This window comes from Buteo buteo, chromosome 2 (assembly GCF_964188355.1).
Source record: "Buteo buteo chromosome 2, bButBut1.hap1.1, whole genome shotgun sequence".
Taxonomy (NCBI): Eukaryota; Metazoa; Chordata; class Aves; order Accipitriformes; family Accipitridae; genus Buteo; species Buteo buteo.
Genome location: NC_134172.1, coordinates 57,884,391 through 57,902,331, shown reverse-complemented (window position 1 = coordinate 57,902,331; position 17,941 = coordinate 57,884,391). Strand labels below are relative to the sequence as shown.

Sequence of the window (17,941 nt, the reverse complement as noted above, 5' to 3'; positions counted from 1 at the left end):
GTAAGAAAGAATGGGTGTGATTTTTAATAATAATAATTATATTGCTATAACACACAAGAATGCAGACTGCACAGCTTTTGCTAATTCACAAGTTCAAGCTTTCAAATAGAGCTGGTGATCACAGAGCCTTTGAGAATAGCTTGAGCAGTACAGTCAACACAGTGGAGATTTACTTTACTATAGCTCCACGATTTTCACGAACCATGCCACAGTACATGTGCACTAGCACCCAGTGATAGTAATGTTTTACTGCTCAATATGATATTCACAGATGCGTTATTTTTTTGTTTCTTTTTCAAGTTATGTTCGCAGTCTGTAGATAAAACTCTGTTTATATGAAGTAATACAGACTTATGAATACCTTAATGTTTCGTGTCTACTTTGATTATCTGCTGCAGCTCAGCTGGTCTGTGGGATCAGGACTACGGGCTGCTTGTCGTATCAGTGCAGGCATGCTGGCTAATCGCTTTGCATTCAAATTCTGATGCAATATATAACTTATTGCATCAGCATATTCCTATGAGCTATGAACCTACTTTACCTCTTTGTGACTAAAATATTACTTGTGTACAGTATTCAAATTTTTCTTATAATTAGAAATGATTGTGCTTTGACAAGAGCTAGGCTCATAGATTCTAGATAATTTTGATGTTAATTGAGTTTCAATTTACAGTGTAGTTCACTCTCTGTATTAAACTTTAGCTTATTGCTTTTTGGCTAAATACAATGTATATAAACATGACAGTGTTTAATCATCTACCTTGACATGGCTTTTTGTATGTTGGTAGTCTCATGCCTATTGCTCTATCAAAACATTACTTCTGTTCCTGTAGAATTGTCGAGTGGCGTGTTTTTATTAGAAATGTGTTAAGTTTTACGTTTAAAAAAAGCAAAGGAATTGAGGTTATATTTGGGTTCCAAAGAGTGAAACTAATGAAAACTGCAGTGGAGTTTTATAAAATCAATCCACTTCAATACAACGGTCAGGGTGATTTGAAATTTAGGTTGGCTAACACAAATATGTAGCAAACACAGCACTGCTTCTATTGGCTTGAGTAGTAAAATAGAAATGAAGAACGGGTGCTGGAGTTCCCTGATGCAGTCCCGTTTACAAGCGACGTGCACAGCTCCCAGTGCAAAAGCAACCAAAGAAGCAAGGGAAAGTGAGGATGTCCACTCCTACCTCCAGTCCCCCCTTCTCTCTTCAGCCTAGAGGTGCGTCCCCTCCTAGCTTTTCGCAGGGCCCATTTTCACTACATCCTTGTCTGTCTTCATTGCTTCCCTGTATTTGTTTCTGCTTTCCCACCCTTATCTGAGTCCCTCTGCAGTTACTCCTCCCACACACTTTTGAGCACCTGCCTTTAGGTTTGGGTGGCACCATGCATCTGTGTTTTGGTATTGAAATACAACGCAGCGGGGACACGTTCATAAATTAAGGGTGGTGTACAGGAGCTAACAAGATTGGCCCTTGAGGCCGATTACCACAAGCAGAAAGACTGCAAACCAGTTCAGGCACTAGGCTTCAGTCTGGTCACAATCATCAAGTTGTCCAGCTCTGTCCTCAGCGCTTCCCCCTTAGGGAAGCACCACACTTCAGTCCTGCATCTGGGTGTCAGTAAGGCTTATTTAGAAACAGCAATTGACTTCAGGGGAGGATGCCAGCCAGCCTAGTGAAGAGTGGATAGAGAAAGGAGTGTCCCAGGATCCCTTCTCCAACTTCCCAGTAAAACTGTACTTACAACGCATTTACAAAGACATATTTGCAAAATCAGGCTCCTATTGCATGCACTTGCTCTCTGTTGTATTAAGTCTCCAATTCCAGTTAGTCGGTCTGGTGACAGGGACATGCAGAAACGTAAGTGCACGGCCACAGGGAATGTCATCTCAGACAAGTTAGGCTTGTGGATTTGGCCTGCTCAGCGGGTTAGAGAAGCAATTTGAGATCTCAAAATGCTTAACTCCTGTTTTAGACAATTTCACCAGGCAGGTAGCAAGTTTTGAATCTTTTTTTGTGTAGGGAAAGCTTGGGAGAGAGCCAGGAAGAAAGCTGTTATCATTCTATAAAGTGTAAGGAGTCTCCTCTCCCCGGCAGCCTCTACTCTCAGCCTTACTGACAAGTAAATATTTAAAAATTTGGGCACAAATTCTGCAATCTCATCCTCAAAAGAGGCTCATGTGCCTAACTTGTGGGACTCTGCATGGGGCTTATATTGTCTATGTTGCAGAATAGGAATTTTATTAGGAAAAAGGCATTTAAAAATGTACTATATGTGAATTTTCAATGGCTCCTATTTGGCTAAACCCACTCTAGTTTTCTGTGGAATACAGACAGCATCAAAAGTGTGACAATTTTTCCAGTCAAGACTCTTTGTTGCTCGTAAAGAATAAGAACAACTTTACTTTCGCAGTAGGAATCTGTATTCTTTATTTCCTTAGTCTTTAAAATAGCTTGAACTTGACTCTGCTCTCCCTGAGTATAAGGCCAATATAGAAGTTTAGCAGCAAATCGTCCCAAAAGTTAAATTGTGGGAAGACTAACAGAAAGAGTAGGATTAAAAATAAATTAAAAAAAAAAAATGGAAGCAGCTACCATTCATACTACAATATGCAAAACGTCAACCATAGGCATTAAAAAAATGACAAGGCTAGTGTAAAAAATGAAAAATAGAATACAGAATTTTTTGTTTTCAATGTTTCTGTTTGTAATCACTATCTGCCTGAAGTTATTTTTAAACTCTTTTGGCAAAAGTTGAGAACACTGCATCATAATTACTATAACTAGAGATTTGAGTACTTGAGCTGATTTGCACTGAAGGTACAACCCCATACACTGGAGCCGGCTAGATCTGGCTGAAAAGCGGTGTTTGTGTGCACTGCTGATCCTCCAGCAGATGATCTGAGAACAGGACTGATCTAGCAACCTGCCCCAGAAAAAGACATCACAGTGTACTTGAAAAACAACAAAAACTAAACACACACCACAAACTTCTGCAGAAAACTTGTTGTAAATTAGCCAGGGATGCAAATAATGCTGAAGAAAAATGTATGCGCTGTTAATATTCGTATTTTAACAGAAAAAGGACACTTTGCGTCCTAAAATAGCTAAAGATAACATCTTCAGAAATACTAACAGTCAGTTTGTTTCTCATGGACAAGTTTTACCCAACTTTTAAAGACTGAACTGCAAGAGGATGGGTCTTACTGTATCCACTCAAGATACCCTCAGCAGAGGTTGGAATTTAGGTCAGAAGAAAACAATTCCCAGTATAAAAATCATCAATTTATGATCTTGTAACTGCTAGTAAACAGATAAACCAGTTTTGCTATGCATAAATCAAACTGTACCTGGCTTCTCTGGTCTTGGATCCTGTCTTAACTTATATCTCTACTGTCAGAAGCAGAAAGTGCATTACTTTTAGTTTTCCACAAACCACCACTTTCTCTTGTACCCCTTACAAAAGTGCTTTTTAGTGTTATTTATGCTACCTTACTTACAAAGTCCCCTTTAGGTCTACAAATGTCTGCTTAGGGTAAGGTCTGAGTTCTCAGTGAAAATTCTGTTAATTCTTCAATGACAGGAGTTTAAACTAACTTTGTAGTCACTACTATTGTGTGCTGAATAATGCCTCCTAATTTATTAACTGGACCACAAACACCCTGTAACAGTCACTGAAACTAATTAATGCCATCATTTGTGTTGCTACCATCTTCGGAAGTGCTAACATATTTCCACCGTAATAATAAATTAATGAATTCAGGGTATTGTTGTCATCTTGTCAGGCTTAAAGGAGGTATTTTGCCTGTGGCAATTTCAATTCTTCTCACTAAAACCTGTAACTTGGTAGCTAGTGCCCGTGCTAGTGACTTGTCCGTGAGCCCATGCCCTCTTCATAAATTTCTCTTTTTTAAGCTTCCTCTTATATGCAGATGAATCATTCCTCTGTCCTCAGATAGGCAGAGAACTTTTACATCAATTACAGCAGCAAAAATACCAGTACCATTTTCTGGACAAGCTGGCAGCCATATCTTACCTTTACAAATTGCCTTTGAAAATCATAAAAGGTGGTCTGTGTGCTTCTCTATCTTTGAAGGATGTCGTATGTACATTTCAAACAACAGCTGGTATTTTGTTAATCATTCATGAACTCAGGGCCTTCCTGACTTTTATCTTTTGAAAAACTTGTGTGATGGTACTCAAAGCATGTATCTGTATGATCAAAATGCATTTTACGGTCTTGGTACTCTTCTGTAGTTTATTCACTGGATGTTTCATTTTAAGGAAACTTCTCATAAAATTATTTAACTATCCTCTGAATTATTAACATTTGAGTTTTTTTGAGACCCCTTCTTTACATGAAGTTGTTGGTAACTTACCCTATTAGCAACCCCTCACCAGACTAAGTATTTTATGACCAGAGGGGACAGGATTATAATCTAAACCACTGGCAGTTATAGTTCTCCCTTGCATTCCTCCTAGTGTTCTCTGCCAGGCCATTATAATCAGTAAGAATTATTTATTAAAAGCTTAGCTGCCTCTTCGATCCTTTCCTTGGAAAATATAAAATAGTCAATTTTAGTAACAGCATAAAATGAAGCTACCTTAGTAATTTTTACAAAATATAAATTCATACCCCAGAAGGACAAATTTGATGCTACTTGAGTAAGCCTGGCTTTAGCTCGGTTTGGCCTGTTAAAGCAGCGAAAGGCAGTCTTAATGCAGCTAAAACCGTACAAAATGGACTTACATTGCTAGAAAATGGGCTGAGAAACAACTCAAAGGCCAGAGAGAAACAAAGAAAATGAGTACTAAGCTAAGAAAATTCTTTCTAGGTACTGCACTTTTCACCTTACTGCACGTGGATGCAGTTTAACCTGAAGATGACAACAGTAGTATCTGCTTCCTGTATGTCCATTTACAGCAGCTTCCTCCTAGCCATTAGGCGACCAGGGGGTTCTGAGCCCAGAGTATGTTCCTCTGAGCTCCAGAGTTAGTCCTGCCTGCCGTGGGAGCCTTCACGACTTGTGAATGCTCCTGTTTTAACAAACTGGAGACTTCTGAGTCCAGGATGCAGAGGTGCTGAGATTTTGTTCCTCAAATTAAGTGGTGTATTTATATAGTATATGCTAGCTAGTATGCTAGGCAAAAAAAGTAAGTAATTTTCCACCTTGTGCGTACTGCTGCATCTTTTTGTCTCTCTCCCCCCAGTATTAATTGGTTATTCAGCCTCCACCGGCTCTTACCCTACCCTGAAGTAAGTTAACTTACTGCGCTGTAAGAACCTTTGCCTGATATGAGCTGGAACCAGGGGCGGGGGCAGAGGCCCGCGTTACCCCCGCCTTCCCCCTGCTTGCAGCGCTCACGGCGGATCGCCCCCCCCGCTTCCCTGCCCCTTCTGACAGAGCACACGTCTCGTCCTACAAGAGCCGGCTTCCGTCACTACTCTCGTGGAGGCGGGTAGCGCGGGGGCGGCGGCCCCAGGCCCGCACGTTACAGGCCCGGAGGCGGCGGAAGAAGGCGGCCCGTTACCGGCCTCGGCCCAGCCGGTGCCGGAGGTGCCGCAGCCTGCCCCGCGGGGCCCTACCGCCGCTTCCTGCCCGCCTGCCGCCCTTCCGTTTCCGGGGAGGGCGCTTCCAGCATGCCGCGCGCGCGCCGGAGCCGGGGGCGGGGGAGGAAGGGCGCTGCAGCCGTGCACGACGGGCCCTGGGGCAGGGCTCCGGAGTTGACGTCGCCTCGCGTGAGGAAGTACCCGCTCATTGGCTGGGCTTTCCCCTCACCCCCCTCGCCGCCCTCCCCTGATTGGGTCCTTCGGCGGAGACCAGCCAATCGGCGGCCCCGAGCTCGGGAAGGCCCCGCCCCGGTAGGCACTCGGGGCTGGAAGTCGTCGCCATGTTGGCGTGAGCGGCGGCGCTGGGCGAGCGGAGGCACGCCGGGGCGGCGGCGGTGGTTCCTCCCCGGCGGGGCCGTAGTGGCGGCGGGTGCCCGCGCTGCTGCTGCCGTCGCCGCAGCAGCCGCCTCCCACCTGTGAATGATGCGGCGGGAGGCGCCGCTGGGCTGGGTCGGAGCTCGGGCGGCGCTAGAAGCGGCGGCGGCCCTGGGTAGGGTCCGGTCGGAGGCGGCGGCGGCGGCGACGGCGACCGTCCGGTCCCCAGCCTGCCGCGGCGGCCGGGCGAGCGCAGGATGCTGAGAGCCACCCCGCGCCCTGGTCGCGCCGCGGGGACAGGGCCCCCCCGGGGCTGAACGCGGACTTACCCCAACCCCCCTCCCCCCCCCCCCCCGCCCCTTACCCGGTCTGTACGCGCTTCTCCTTCCTCCCCCTCCTCCGCCAGCCCATTGCTTTCCCGGCGCCGCCCGCCGAGACGTCGCCTTCCCGCCGGAGGAGCGGCGGCTCCGGCGCTGAGCGGCTCCTCCCCGTCCGGTTCCTCCCGCGGGAGCGCGGCGGAAAATGGCGTGGGTGCTGAAGATGGATGAAGTGATCGAGTCCGGGCTGGTGCACGACTTCGATGCTAGCCTCTCCGGCATCGGGCAGGAGCTGGGAGCCGGTGCCTACAGCATGAGGTAACTCGTGGCCGGCCGGCGGTGGGTGCCGCCTCCCGACCGGCCTCCTCCGGGAGCGCGGGAAGGAGCTGGGGCTTCTCCCCCCGCCCCCCAGTCTTTTTTTCCCTCATGTTTTTGTATCCCAGAGTGTCTTCCCCGAGAGCGGGCCCGGTCTCTCCTCATAGCTGCTGTTGCTGCAGCCGCCTCTTCCGCGGTACCGACTGCCGCGTTGCTCGGCATGGCGGTGAAGGAGCTGCCCCAGGGGGTCTCCCGCCCTGCCCTCCCCTTCTGCTGGCAGATGGCCTGCCTGAAAGGGCGGGCTGCTGCTTAGGCTGGGATGCTTTTGCCTCGTAGGTGTAATCTTTACCATAAAAATGACGTTTCTCCGTCCCTTGGCAATGTAACTGGCCTCCGCATATCAGAAGGTTATCATCTTGTACTTGACAAATATAATTCTGGTTCATAATAAAGAATAGCTGTTTTCTCTGATGGTTAAAAAAATGTTTTTTCTCAAGCAGGTAAACGTTGTGGTAATTCATAGGGTAGTAGCATGGTTGTACTTTAATCAGTTTATTTATTCTTTCATGTTTCTGTGTAGTATGTGTCTTTGGTGATGTCTCTTTTTTTTTTTTTTCTTTGTCACGTAGATCTTTCTGTTCTTAATCAACTTGGTAGTTTCTTTACCTTTTGATTCTTCTCCAGGTTTTACAGGGAAAGTGTTTAAATAGCGTTTGGGTGTGCTTTTTCAAAGTTAAGATAAAACTGTACTTGTTTGGAAGAAGTACGTTTTATCTTGGTTATGAGCAGAACATGTGGACTCTTGAGTGACTTACTAGCGTGAGAAAGGGAAACTGCTTTGGAGACGCTGGCAGACATTTTAGTCTAAGGTTTTCAGCAGTATTAGTTAGTATTTTGAGAGCCTGGAGACGTAAAACACTGGTATTTGGTAGTTTTGATGGCCTAGCCTGTATGGAAGATGCATTCTCTCTCAGGGCTACCTGAAACTTGGAGACCACCACAGGTTTCGGCTATTATATGTATTTTAAGGCAGTACTTTTCAGGTGAAGCGTTGGAACTGCAGTGTCTTTGTTGGAAGTTAGAAATAAGGGCTTCAGCTGAATAGAAATGAGGATCCTTTTGTTAGTATTTGGGATTGTGAGCTCAGCAGGTTCATGGTGGGATATGTATGTGATGGGGTTTTTCTTTTGGAGGGGGGTTGATTTTTTTGTTTGTTTGTTTTTTTCTAATTAAAACTAACTTTGAGAACTTGCCAGTTCTGAGAACAAGATGATTCATCTCTATTCCTGAGAATACTCTTGATTTTATATTCAGCTCATCTGCATCTTATTCCACTTCTGTCCCGTTTCTGCCTTTGCCAAGCAAACATTTGCCCCACGAAGTGGTGTGCCAGTTTTTGTGGGCAGCTGTACGGCAGTTGCCTGGATGGCTTCTCAGCATTCGGTTTCTGGTTATCTTTTTCCTCGTGCAAACACCAATGGATAATGCATGTGCTCCTGTTCAAGAAGCGTTCTTCCTTCTTTGTCACGATCCAGTTCTTTCTGGGATTTCTTATGAGTAGAAGTCTTGAGTTTTGACTGGGATGACTCTTTAAAGATTTCCCTTTCTTTTTGTAGACTTCATTCATTTTCCCAGTAATGTACACTGTTTAGTTTCTTGAAACTTTTAAGAGTTTTAATCTTTACTGTTGTTGTGTAGATTGTTTCTTCTGCTCGTATCATTCTTTTATGGTGGGCAGCAATCCTAAGTGTTTTTTCAGTTACATATACCTGCCTATGAGGATGTTTTGAATTACCACAAAAAAAGCTGTAGCAGTTAAAAACAGCTATTAAAATTAATATACACAAGCTAAGTTATACGTTAGTCTTACGTTTTGTTGCACACTTTATGTTTGTGATGAGATACAAGTATTTTTGGAACACGCACTGATATTATTTGTAACTTTAATCTTTGAACACATAGTTAAAGGGACCACCTAATTGCATTTGGTGTTTGCTGGATTCAGAGTGATTTCAGCAAGTATGTTATTTTATGTATTGCTTAGATCTTTACTTTAGGGAAGTCATGGCCTGTTAAGTGATGTGAGAGGCGAAAATGAAGAGAAGTGGCATAGCATGAAGAGTGAACATATTACTGTCACTGTTCTTTGTGCTAGTAGAAGCTAATTATCTGTCACTTCCTTACAAAAAAAGGTGATAGAAGAAAAAGAAATATTGTCTAGAGGAGAATGCTGGGAGAGCTCCCCAAACTATATGTCCCTGCATTTTGTTAGGAAGACCTGCACGTAACCCTTTTCACCTGTTAGGGTTGTATATAATGTAGTTGATACTCCCTCAAGTTGATGATCAGTCTGAAGTAGAATATATGGTATTACTCCTGTGTTTTTTCTTGCAAAGAAAGCTGCTCATGTCCATTGACCACTAACTGTACTTTTTTCAAAAGGAAGCTAACTGGATAAAATTTCTCTGCAGATTCACGTGGTTTTAAATAGTTCCCAAAATTTCCTTAAAATCTTGAAACCCAGTTTTTCTGATTGTTGTTCTGACGTCTTCTCATGCAATAGGAAACTGCCTATAAACACAAGATTCAATTCAACTGATAATCATTATTGTCAGAAATTTTGTAATTTTGGGGACCACTGATCATTGCTATGAACTGTTAAAAACGGAGGCTGTTTCATTGATAAGTTTCAGGAACTGCCTGCTGTTTCACTAGCAGAATTCCATTTTTCCTGTAATGAATTATTTGATTAATGATTTGATTTAAATTAAGTTAAATGAACATTAATATAAGGACAAGTATCTTAATGACTGAATTTTTATGTGTAATTTGAAAGCTTAGTGTATGAATTTATTTAAATGCTTGCAATTCCAATGGTATTTGTAGTGCTAAAATTGAAGCCTGTGATTGGGAAATTTGACGATTATTTCCGGAGTAGCTATTGTGATACATATTTCTAGATTAAAACCTGAAGTTTATGAAGAGAAATTGAAAAAGATGATTCTTGGTTCTGAAATGGGAAAGTCTATGCAAAAGACTATATGACAATAAATCCAGACTGTCCTCCATTTTTGGAGAATCAAGTTGGTTTGATTCTGCTGCATCTCCCAAACACACGGAGTGTCTTTGGAGAATGGAGCTGGCTGCTACCTTGTTTGGCAAGAACAAAAACCTAGTGCAGTCAGTCCTGGTTTCTTACTATGCTGTGGAGAGCCTTGGACAATGAGGGAACTTTGTGTATCAACTCACCTCCAAAGTTTAGGCTAAAGTAACCACGAAGGTGGTCTGTTAGGGCTTGGGTGACCATTGTCTTAAAACTTACAGCTTTGTTTTCAGGTGGAGAAGAGAGGGAGGGTGTTGTCTTCTAAAAACTTTCAGGTCCCTGACATCGTTTTTTTGGTCTCTGATGAACATGATTGGGTCATGACAGTTACTGTCTTAACTTTATAGTCACTGTGCAAAAATAAAAAAATAGAGTTATCTCATTCAGGCCCTGTTTTCCTTGTGGCTGCTGTTACTTTCTGACAGACAAAATGACTGTTTATGCTACCTCTAACGCCTCCCACTCTTTTGAGACTCTGCTACTGGTTACGTTGGGTTTTTTTAAGAGGAGTGCTTAAGGTGTGCTGAAATCTTTTCTTTTTTCCTTTTCCTTCCCCCTTCCTCCATAGAATTTTCTGCAGAATACATTGAAAAGCTTCTGTTGCAGTGGTCTGTTTTTATGTATTGCACTGTAGAAAAAAACCCAACTTTCACTAACACCTAGATGCCGTAAAGTAAAAATTTATATACTGATTAGAATTGGAGCTTGATTCTTTGTGCAGGTACACAAATATGTAAAAACCTGTTAGGAAATAGACATTTGAGGAAAAAAATCCACAAACCTAAACTTCCTCGCTTTGTTACCACAGATAAAACATGTTGAAAGATAAACTCCATGTTCTAGGTCACTAACATTGGTTTTAGATTTCTTTTCTTCTTCTTCTTCCCAGCTGATGTGTGAATACCTTTCAAAAAGGCAAGGAGACCAGTTTAATTCTTAAGGAAAAGACTCTTCAGGCTGTATAATTATCTTCTCTGTTCCCATCACCTCATGGTGGATGGACGTGTGGGATTGAGAGCAGGGCAGCAAGTTTACCTTCATTTACGCTTTATGCATTACTCCCACTTAGGAACAATCTGTACTATAGCTGCTGCAAATTAGAGCAGCTGCCTGACTTCCGTGTGTCGGAGGAGTGGATGGAGAATCGGGGATTTATAATTGTGAACAAATACTATTCTTACAGCTTTTCCTTGGTACCTTCAAGAGCTTAGGAGGACACAGGTTTTGGTAGTGGGATTTTTGTTCTTTCTTTGATTGGTTGTTTTTTTGCTCCCCAAGACTCCCCAGAAGTTGAGGCCTTTAACCAGCTGAGTTTCCGTGTGATGGGTTGTAGGATTCCCAGAACAGCATTGCATTTGTACCTGTTTACTCATTCATGTTTCACTTCTTGACAAGTGCTTCAGAGAAAGTTGTTTCCCAGCAACTACTTCCAGGGGTCTCATCTCACATCAAACTTGCTTTTGTGGACACAGGGAAAGTGTTAGGAAGTATCAGCCCTTCTGTTCCCTTACATTTTCCTATGGCTTGTTCAGACCTCTTAACAGTGCAGAGCTTCGCTTTGAGATCATAACTCTAATTCAAATACTGCTGGAGAAACATTTTTCTGAAGGTATTTGCCCTTGTAAAGCATGCTTTAAAGTTTCAAAAGACCTGCATGTTCTTGGATGCTTTAGTATTCACACCCAAAAGTACACAAACCAGAAGACAGATAAGGCAGATAATTGATGGAAAGTTGCTTTGAATTTTGATGACATACTAGTTCCTATTCTGGTAAGGACAGGAGGTTCTTTATTTATTTTGTGACCCTATTGTTAGGCAGTTTCATTCTGGTGGTTGTTTGTTTTGTTTTTTTTTTTTAATGCTTCAGAAAAAATGTTGAAAAAAGGGTTTTGTATTTTGAGGGAAGATGATTTTGTGGCTGGCAAACACATTTCACAAACATGGAAGAATAACTTATATTTTCTGTGGTCTTTTTGTACTATGCTCATGTAGGCTGCATAACAGAATAGTTTATCGCACATGATCCGTGCCACTGGATGCTTCAGTTCAAGTGTTAACGTGCACCTTGCTTCCTCTTCTAAGCCTTCCTACTTTTGTATGGTGAAGTTTTGTTTGTGCACTTCTTCTGTAGCATAGCTAGCTAAGATTGGGTGTTGGAGATGTGTTTACTGCTTGCTTTTGGTGTGTCATGAAGACTGTTTCTGTTTGCTTTTCTGGGAAAATTTTCTTATCCCTCTACGAAGAAAGAAAGAATGTTTTCAGCTGAATGCACTAGATAACAAATTGTGAGGGACTGAGATAAGACTTTTCTTATGGGAGCTAATAGTTTCAAAAATTTGGTCTTGGAGTTCCTTCCATATGGAGAGTAAACCTTCATATGTCTGCTTTTTCAAGTAATATCAAGAAGTCTAACAAAAGCTGCTGCTTCTTCAAAACAGTGCTATTCGTTTACACCTCAGCTTGCTTGTAATAGTCCAAAGTTCACTCAGATGAGTCAAATGAAGTAAATGACTCTTTTACTTCCCAAGATCAGAAGTTATCAGTGACAGAAGAAGAACAGAATCAGTCTCTAAAGCTCTTTTCTGCTGTAGCCTGAAATCATTTCAACAGTAGCTATTTTGGAAAACTTATTTTTCCTCCATCTGGGCAACTCTGCTAGTGGGTGCTTCAGTTTAGGTAAGAGGTTCTTTGCCATGTTAAATAACCTGAACAAAGCTGGCAGTAAAAGTGCCTGTCACTAATCTGCCTTGGGCCAGCACAAATCAAATTTTACCAGGTAAGAAAATGACTAAAGGATGCTGAAGTATACGTACATGGAGGCTGCCAATTATTTACCGAGGTGGCAGATAATTTGCACTGCCAGGCCATTGGCTCGTTTTAAATGCAGAAATTGTATCTGGGATCTGAGGGGAAAAAAGCTGGAACTGAGAAGGCTGACCTGCTCTCCTGTTTTATTTTTGTTGGGTCTTATAATAGCATCAGTATAAAATCGGAGGTGGTAAAAAGACTGTCATTTAGGATCTCTGTAGTTTTTAGGAATTTGATCTACTTAAACTGCATATATTATATGCAATTTATCACTTACAAGATACTCTTCTTTGGTGTAAGAGGACTATTAAAAATACTGAATTTCTGTTTCCCATGGTTTCCTTCTCTGAATTGTGAGTACATCTCACATCTTTTCTTCAGCTGTGCTGTGTAAGCAATTAATTTTATTTTGTAGAAAATGCTGGTCACTGTGAAATTTAGATGGTCCCTATTTGAACTAACGTGAGGATAAACAACAGAGGATTTTGACCTCAGAGAACCGGGAGGAATGCTCTGCGTATTCTTATGTTTCTCAAAGCTGCACGTTCCTAACAACTTCCTAGGAAAATGTAGACATTAGCAATTTCTTCCCTGATTCCTATATCCCTGTTACTGCCAGTCATGAGGAGGGAAATGGGCTTAACTCATTATGCCTGCCCTCAAGTTATATTTGGCAGGATGGGGGTTTCTCTACAGTAAGGTTTTTGTCACCTGCCTTTACCATCCTCAGTTGTCGGTTCATAGCACAGCCCAACACACAGCTACACAAGAGATCCCAACCTAGCTGGGAAAAATATCGTGTAGAACGGGAAGGGGAGGGAGGGAGCAGCTTGCATGGCAGAATTTCTTTCTGCCAGTACTGCCCAGGAGACCTTTCGAGTTGCTGAACCGTAGGCTCATGGGTATCAAATAAAACTGGTCATCCTCTGTTGCTGTATGACAGTGACTGAAGGATAGACGAGTCACTTCACAGCAGCTTCCTTCCTGAAAGTCTGGAGAGATACGCCACTTTCTTTAAGAGGAAATAATAGTTGGTTCTAAATCAGTTAACATTTATTTATCGCTGACACTGTAAAAATCTTAATTTGAAATACTTTTTTCATACCTTATTGACTCTTTAATTGCCTGTAGCTTTTATCTGGTTTTAGGTGGGAACAAACATATGTTTAAATGTGAAAACACTGGTATTTCATTCTTTATGAGTGAACAAATCAAAATGTTATTTAAATGGTATTTATTTAAAGGTGGTCTAGGAAGTTTTAAATTGCATTGGCTTCTCTTTTCCTTTGGAATGTGGTAGTACCCAGAAGACTGTTTCATAAGAACAATATATGTTTTTATCTGGGAAAATACATGAATATTCTTACATTTGCCTCGTGCCATTTGCTGGAGCTTTTTTTTGGAATAGTGGCATTTAAGAATGTGCATTGAGCTCTCTTTACAACTAAATTGTAGGGTTGAGGAGTTGGATGTCTCTTGGGTTTTTTTTTTGGTTTTGTTTTTTTGTGTTCTTCCGCAGTGGCAGGTAGTCATTACCACTTTGTAAGTATTAGCAAAAGTGGGTTTAAAGCTGGCTAAATTTGTCTTCCATTTGTATTTGTTGGCTTCCAGTGCCTTGTCTGTTAATGTAACTGGTTCATTAACCACGGCACACATTCTTGAGCCTGACCAGATGCATTTTTATCTTTAAATTGTGAGTGGAAAATGAAGGCTTGATAGATATTTTTCAAAAATACACAGAAGACTTCTCTTTTTAATCTTGCATGTTATGTGAAAACAAGCGCTGCAGAACTTGGTTGAGAATTACAGGTTAGTTGTTTGGTGAGATACTTTGCATGCCTTCTTTGTTGCACTTTGACTCTTATGTGTGTATTTTAAACATTGTTATTGTTCCCGTGTTCTTTCCATTTTAAAGTTCTTTTTCATAAAAACACTAACGAGTGTTTTATGTGCCAAAGTGTGTGACGAGCATGGGTTCCTGGTGTAGAAGTCCTGTCTTGGGACAATGCTTCCCTCTGCTTGTCGCAGTGCTCCCTCTTGTGTTGGGCTGCCCATGCTGCCCTTTTGACCGACAGCAAGGTATGAAGCATCTAGTTGTTTCTTCTGAGTCATCCTCAAGTAGCAGTCTACCAATCTATGAGATTTTTTCTCCTGCCTCTGGGTAGGATGCTCCTTTGGTCTATAGAAGTAAACTGTTTTAAGAGTGTCTGCTTCTCTTGAGTGGGTATTTCACATTATCTTCCTGTGTAACTAGTAAAGGAATACAGCCTCCTCTGGGCTCCAGTTTGGGAAGCTGGCATCAGAAGTAGCTACGGTATGGTTCAGCAGGTTTGCACTGCATTTTTGGACAGTATCCTGCCTTGTCCTGCTTTCATGCCTGTTTGTAGCATCTTCTGGGGTTTCTTCGTAGTAGAAAGGAACCTGTATGGGTGTCTTTTTTTCGGTTCTTTTTTCATTCTAGTTCTTATTTTTGGGAGAGACTGTACAGTCTATACAAGGTATAGACAAACTTCTTGGACTTTTTCACCATTCATAAGTATTTCTTCTTTCAGGTCAATATAGCTTCTTCCAGGTAGCTAGGGGGAGTGGAATATGATGTGGCTGGCCTTTACTTTACTGTATGGGGCACGTGCTCTGAAAGAAAAGTTGGGGTGCCCCAGCTGCACTCCTCACACCTCATATAGACCGTCTATACTATAACCTTCTGTGGCACAAACATATTGGCTGTATTTTCACTTTTTAAATTGGTTATGATACTGATACTTTTTGATTTTCTGGATAGGAGTTGGAATTCAAGAGGAATTGGAGTTCTCTTTAAATAAAGCATGCTCTCACAGAAATGAGAGCAAAAACCAATTTTACTTGAAAAATTTTAGGATACAAAAGGTAAATAATAGTGCAATACAGATAAGATATTTATAATTCTTTTACAAAATACTTTAAATCTATGACTGTGATCAAGGCAAGAGAAAAACAAGATACATACAGATTAAAAACTGAATCAATAGGTGAGGTGGTGTGAGAAATCTTCAGTTTATAACCTAACTTTCAAGGAAAGTTTCATGGATCTGCAGATAATTTCATCATGAACGAAACCTGAGTGCAAGAAAAACGCTATCTCTGAATAGAACTCACTAATCTCTTTGAAGTTTTGAAACTGAGTGACACAATTCTGTATGTATTCCACAGTGGTTTTTTAAGTCAGAAATAACTTTTTTTTCCTGTAACAACAGGGCTAACAGTCTCACAAAGTTATTTGTTTGTTCTTTTCAGTGATGTTTTGGCACTGCCTATTTTCAAACAGGAAGATTCCAGCCTTCCACAAGAAAATGAGACCAAACATCCACCCTTCCAGTATGTTATGTGTGCTGCAACATCTCCAGCAGTAAAATTATATGATGAAACTCTTACATACTTGAATCAAGGTTGGTATACGTATGTTGCAGGCATAACTGTAGTGAATGCAGCTTGTGGTGCAAGTCCAAAACTGGGATTGTATTTGATGATTTGATACATGTGGGTACATCCAAAATAAATGCATGTTGAAAATGAGGTTGGATACCTTACTAGTAGTCTTCTTTTGTCCATCTCGCAGACTCATAGCTATAGTCTGTCATTTCTTCTCCTTTAGGGTCTGTTGTTTTTGGATTTGGGGTCTTTTTTCTGCTCTGTGTTATCCCTCTCCATCCCCCCCTCCCCCAAGAAAATCAAGCCGACAGAGCTTTTGGGAGACAAATTTCAGGTAGTAATAGCTTAAAATACAAGACTAATTTTGCATTCCTGTTTAAAGTTGATTGATAATAGCAAGTTAATTGGATGATATTTACATAAGGTACACATAAACACCCCCAAAAAAGTCATAATAAATGTTAAAATGTCAATCCCTAAATAAAAAGTGTTGCACAGCAGAGGCCACTGTAATCACTGTTGAATTAGTTATACATATCTGCCCAGAACAGTATTATGTTTGAAACATAAACACAAGTGCAGCTACCTTTGTAGTTACCTTTGGAGTTTGTGTGTATTTCACTATTGTCTGTCTACATTTATCAGAAATTAACTAGAGAAATACTTCATGTGAGTTTTGCTGCGTTTTCCTCATAGTGTGTCATTGATTTGCATGAAAAAACAGTTATCCTTCTGCAGAGGCCACTGACTGCTGGGTAAAATAATCTGAATATAGTCATTGCCATGTGATTAAAACCTCCCTCACCTCTGGAAATGACATTGGTGTCCTAAGTTTAGCCAGCTAGTATTCTGAACTCAAATAAAACCATTTATCATTTGTTCGGACCATATCAATGCCTTTGTATGCTCGCACCCCTCCGTCTCCTGGCTCAAACAGTCTAGGATCACTGTTCCTAGATTTAGTTTTGTTTTTTCTTTTCCTTGTGGACTTTGACCCAAAATCTCTTGATAGACAGCACTGTACTTAGAAGACACAGTCCTGCAGCACAACTTTTATGAAAAATAAAAATAAAATTAAAAAATTACATTCACCATTTCTTTTCTGTATCCTACCATGTTTTGGTACAGTTAATCTTCTTAGCTCATGTGCTTCTCTGAGCAGTGTACTACTTCAGCATGCAGATAAGAGGACACAGGTTAAAATATGTATTGGTGAATTTTCCTTGGTCTTTGTGAACTATTTAACTTATTCCTTTACTAGGTTCCAGAATTTGTATATTTTGCATGTGCAGTTTCTTGATAGGATATCCTTTTTGCTCAGGTCGAAATGTTTCTAGTAGTGTGAACTTCTGGTGATGCATTTCATACCTGGAAGTGTTTAACTGTGTCCTGGGTTCTAAAATCTGTGCATTATCTTCAGCTTTCCATGTGAATGAAGTTGCTAAGTGCTTCATCTTGGAGTATCCAGTCTGTCTAAATATGCTTTAAACACTACTTGACTCTTATACTAATGAGAATAATGGAAGTTCTTTAGGTGATTTCTAGTGTCTTACAAATGTGTGATCACATAGGTCAGCCATTTCCTTAGTCAGATTTACTTTATTTTTTTACCACTTTTTGTGCCCCGAGCGGTCTCTTCAGGAGAAAACAGTACAATTGCAGCAGTATGCTGGGCCAGCAAGGTGCTTTGCACTGTTTAAAAAAACTTTGAAGTTTTATAAACTTTAAACTCTGTAGAAATACACTTTGTTTTCTTCAGTGCCAGGATCCTGCCTCCCTGACCAAACGCAAAGCTTGAAGGTCAGCTCAGTGTGCTGGGGAACCAGCACAAGGCGGCACGCTGAAGGAGGAAAGTGCTTGCTATCTCATCTCTGAGAAGAGCTTGCCATTGTCTGAAATGACTGTAAATGTTTCATCTGCCCTTGAAAATATCTTTTAATATAAAGATTTTTTTTGCAAAGAAGTTTTGCTCTTTTTCAGTGTCCTAGGTAACTTTTCCTGATGTTGAAGAATGAAGACATTGGTATAATACCATTTGTCTAAATAAATATGGGGAAAAAAACCCCAGT

General features: G+C 41.4%; 1 protein-coding gene across 8 annotated transcripts in view; it reads left to right on the top strand.

The window, feature by feature from the left end:
• Window positions 1–6,293: 6,293 nt before the first annotated feature.
• Window positions 6,294–17,941, top strand: part of UBP1 (upstream binding protein 1) — a 38,946-nt gene continuing 27,298 nt past the window's right edge. For 5 of the 8 annotated variants that reach the window (XR_012654229.1, XM_075056209.1, XM_075056206.1 and 2 more), the window contains exons 1-2: window positions 6,294–6,556; window positions 15,738–15,889. Coding sequence is in view for 7 of the 8 variants with exons in the window: in XM_075056209.1 (XP_074912310.1) it covers window positions 6,444–6,556; window positions 15,738–15,889 (265 nt within the window). In the remaining variant the exon portion in view is untranslated. Of the gene's footprint in view, window positions 6,557–7,045; window positions 12,333–13,478; window positions 15,639–15,737; window positions 15,890–17,941 lie in introns of those variants that run through there. The other 3 variants (XM_075056228.1, XM_075056217.1, XM_075056224.1) reach the window with 3 other exon arrangements.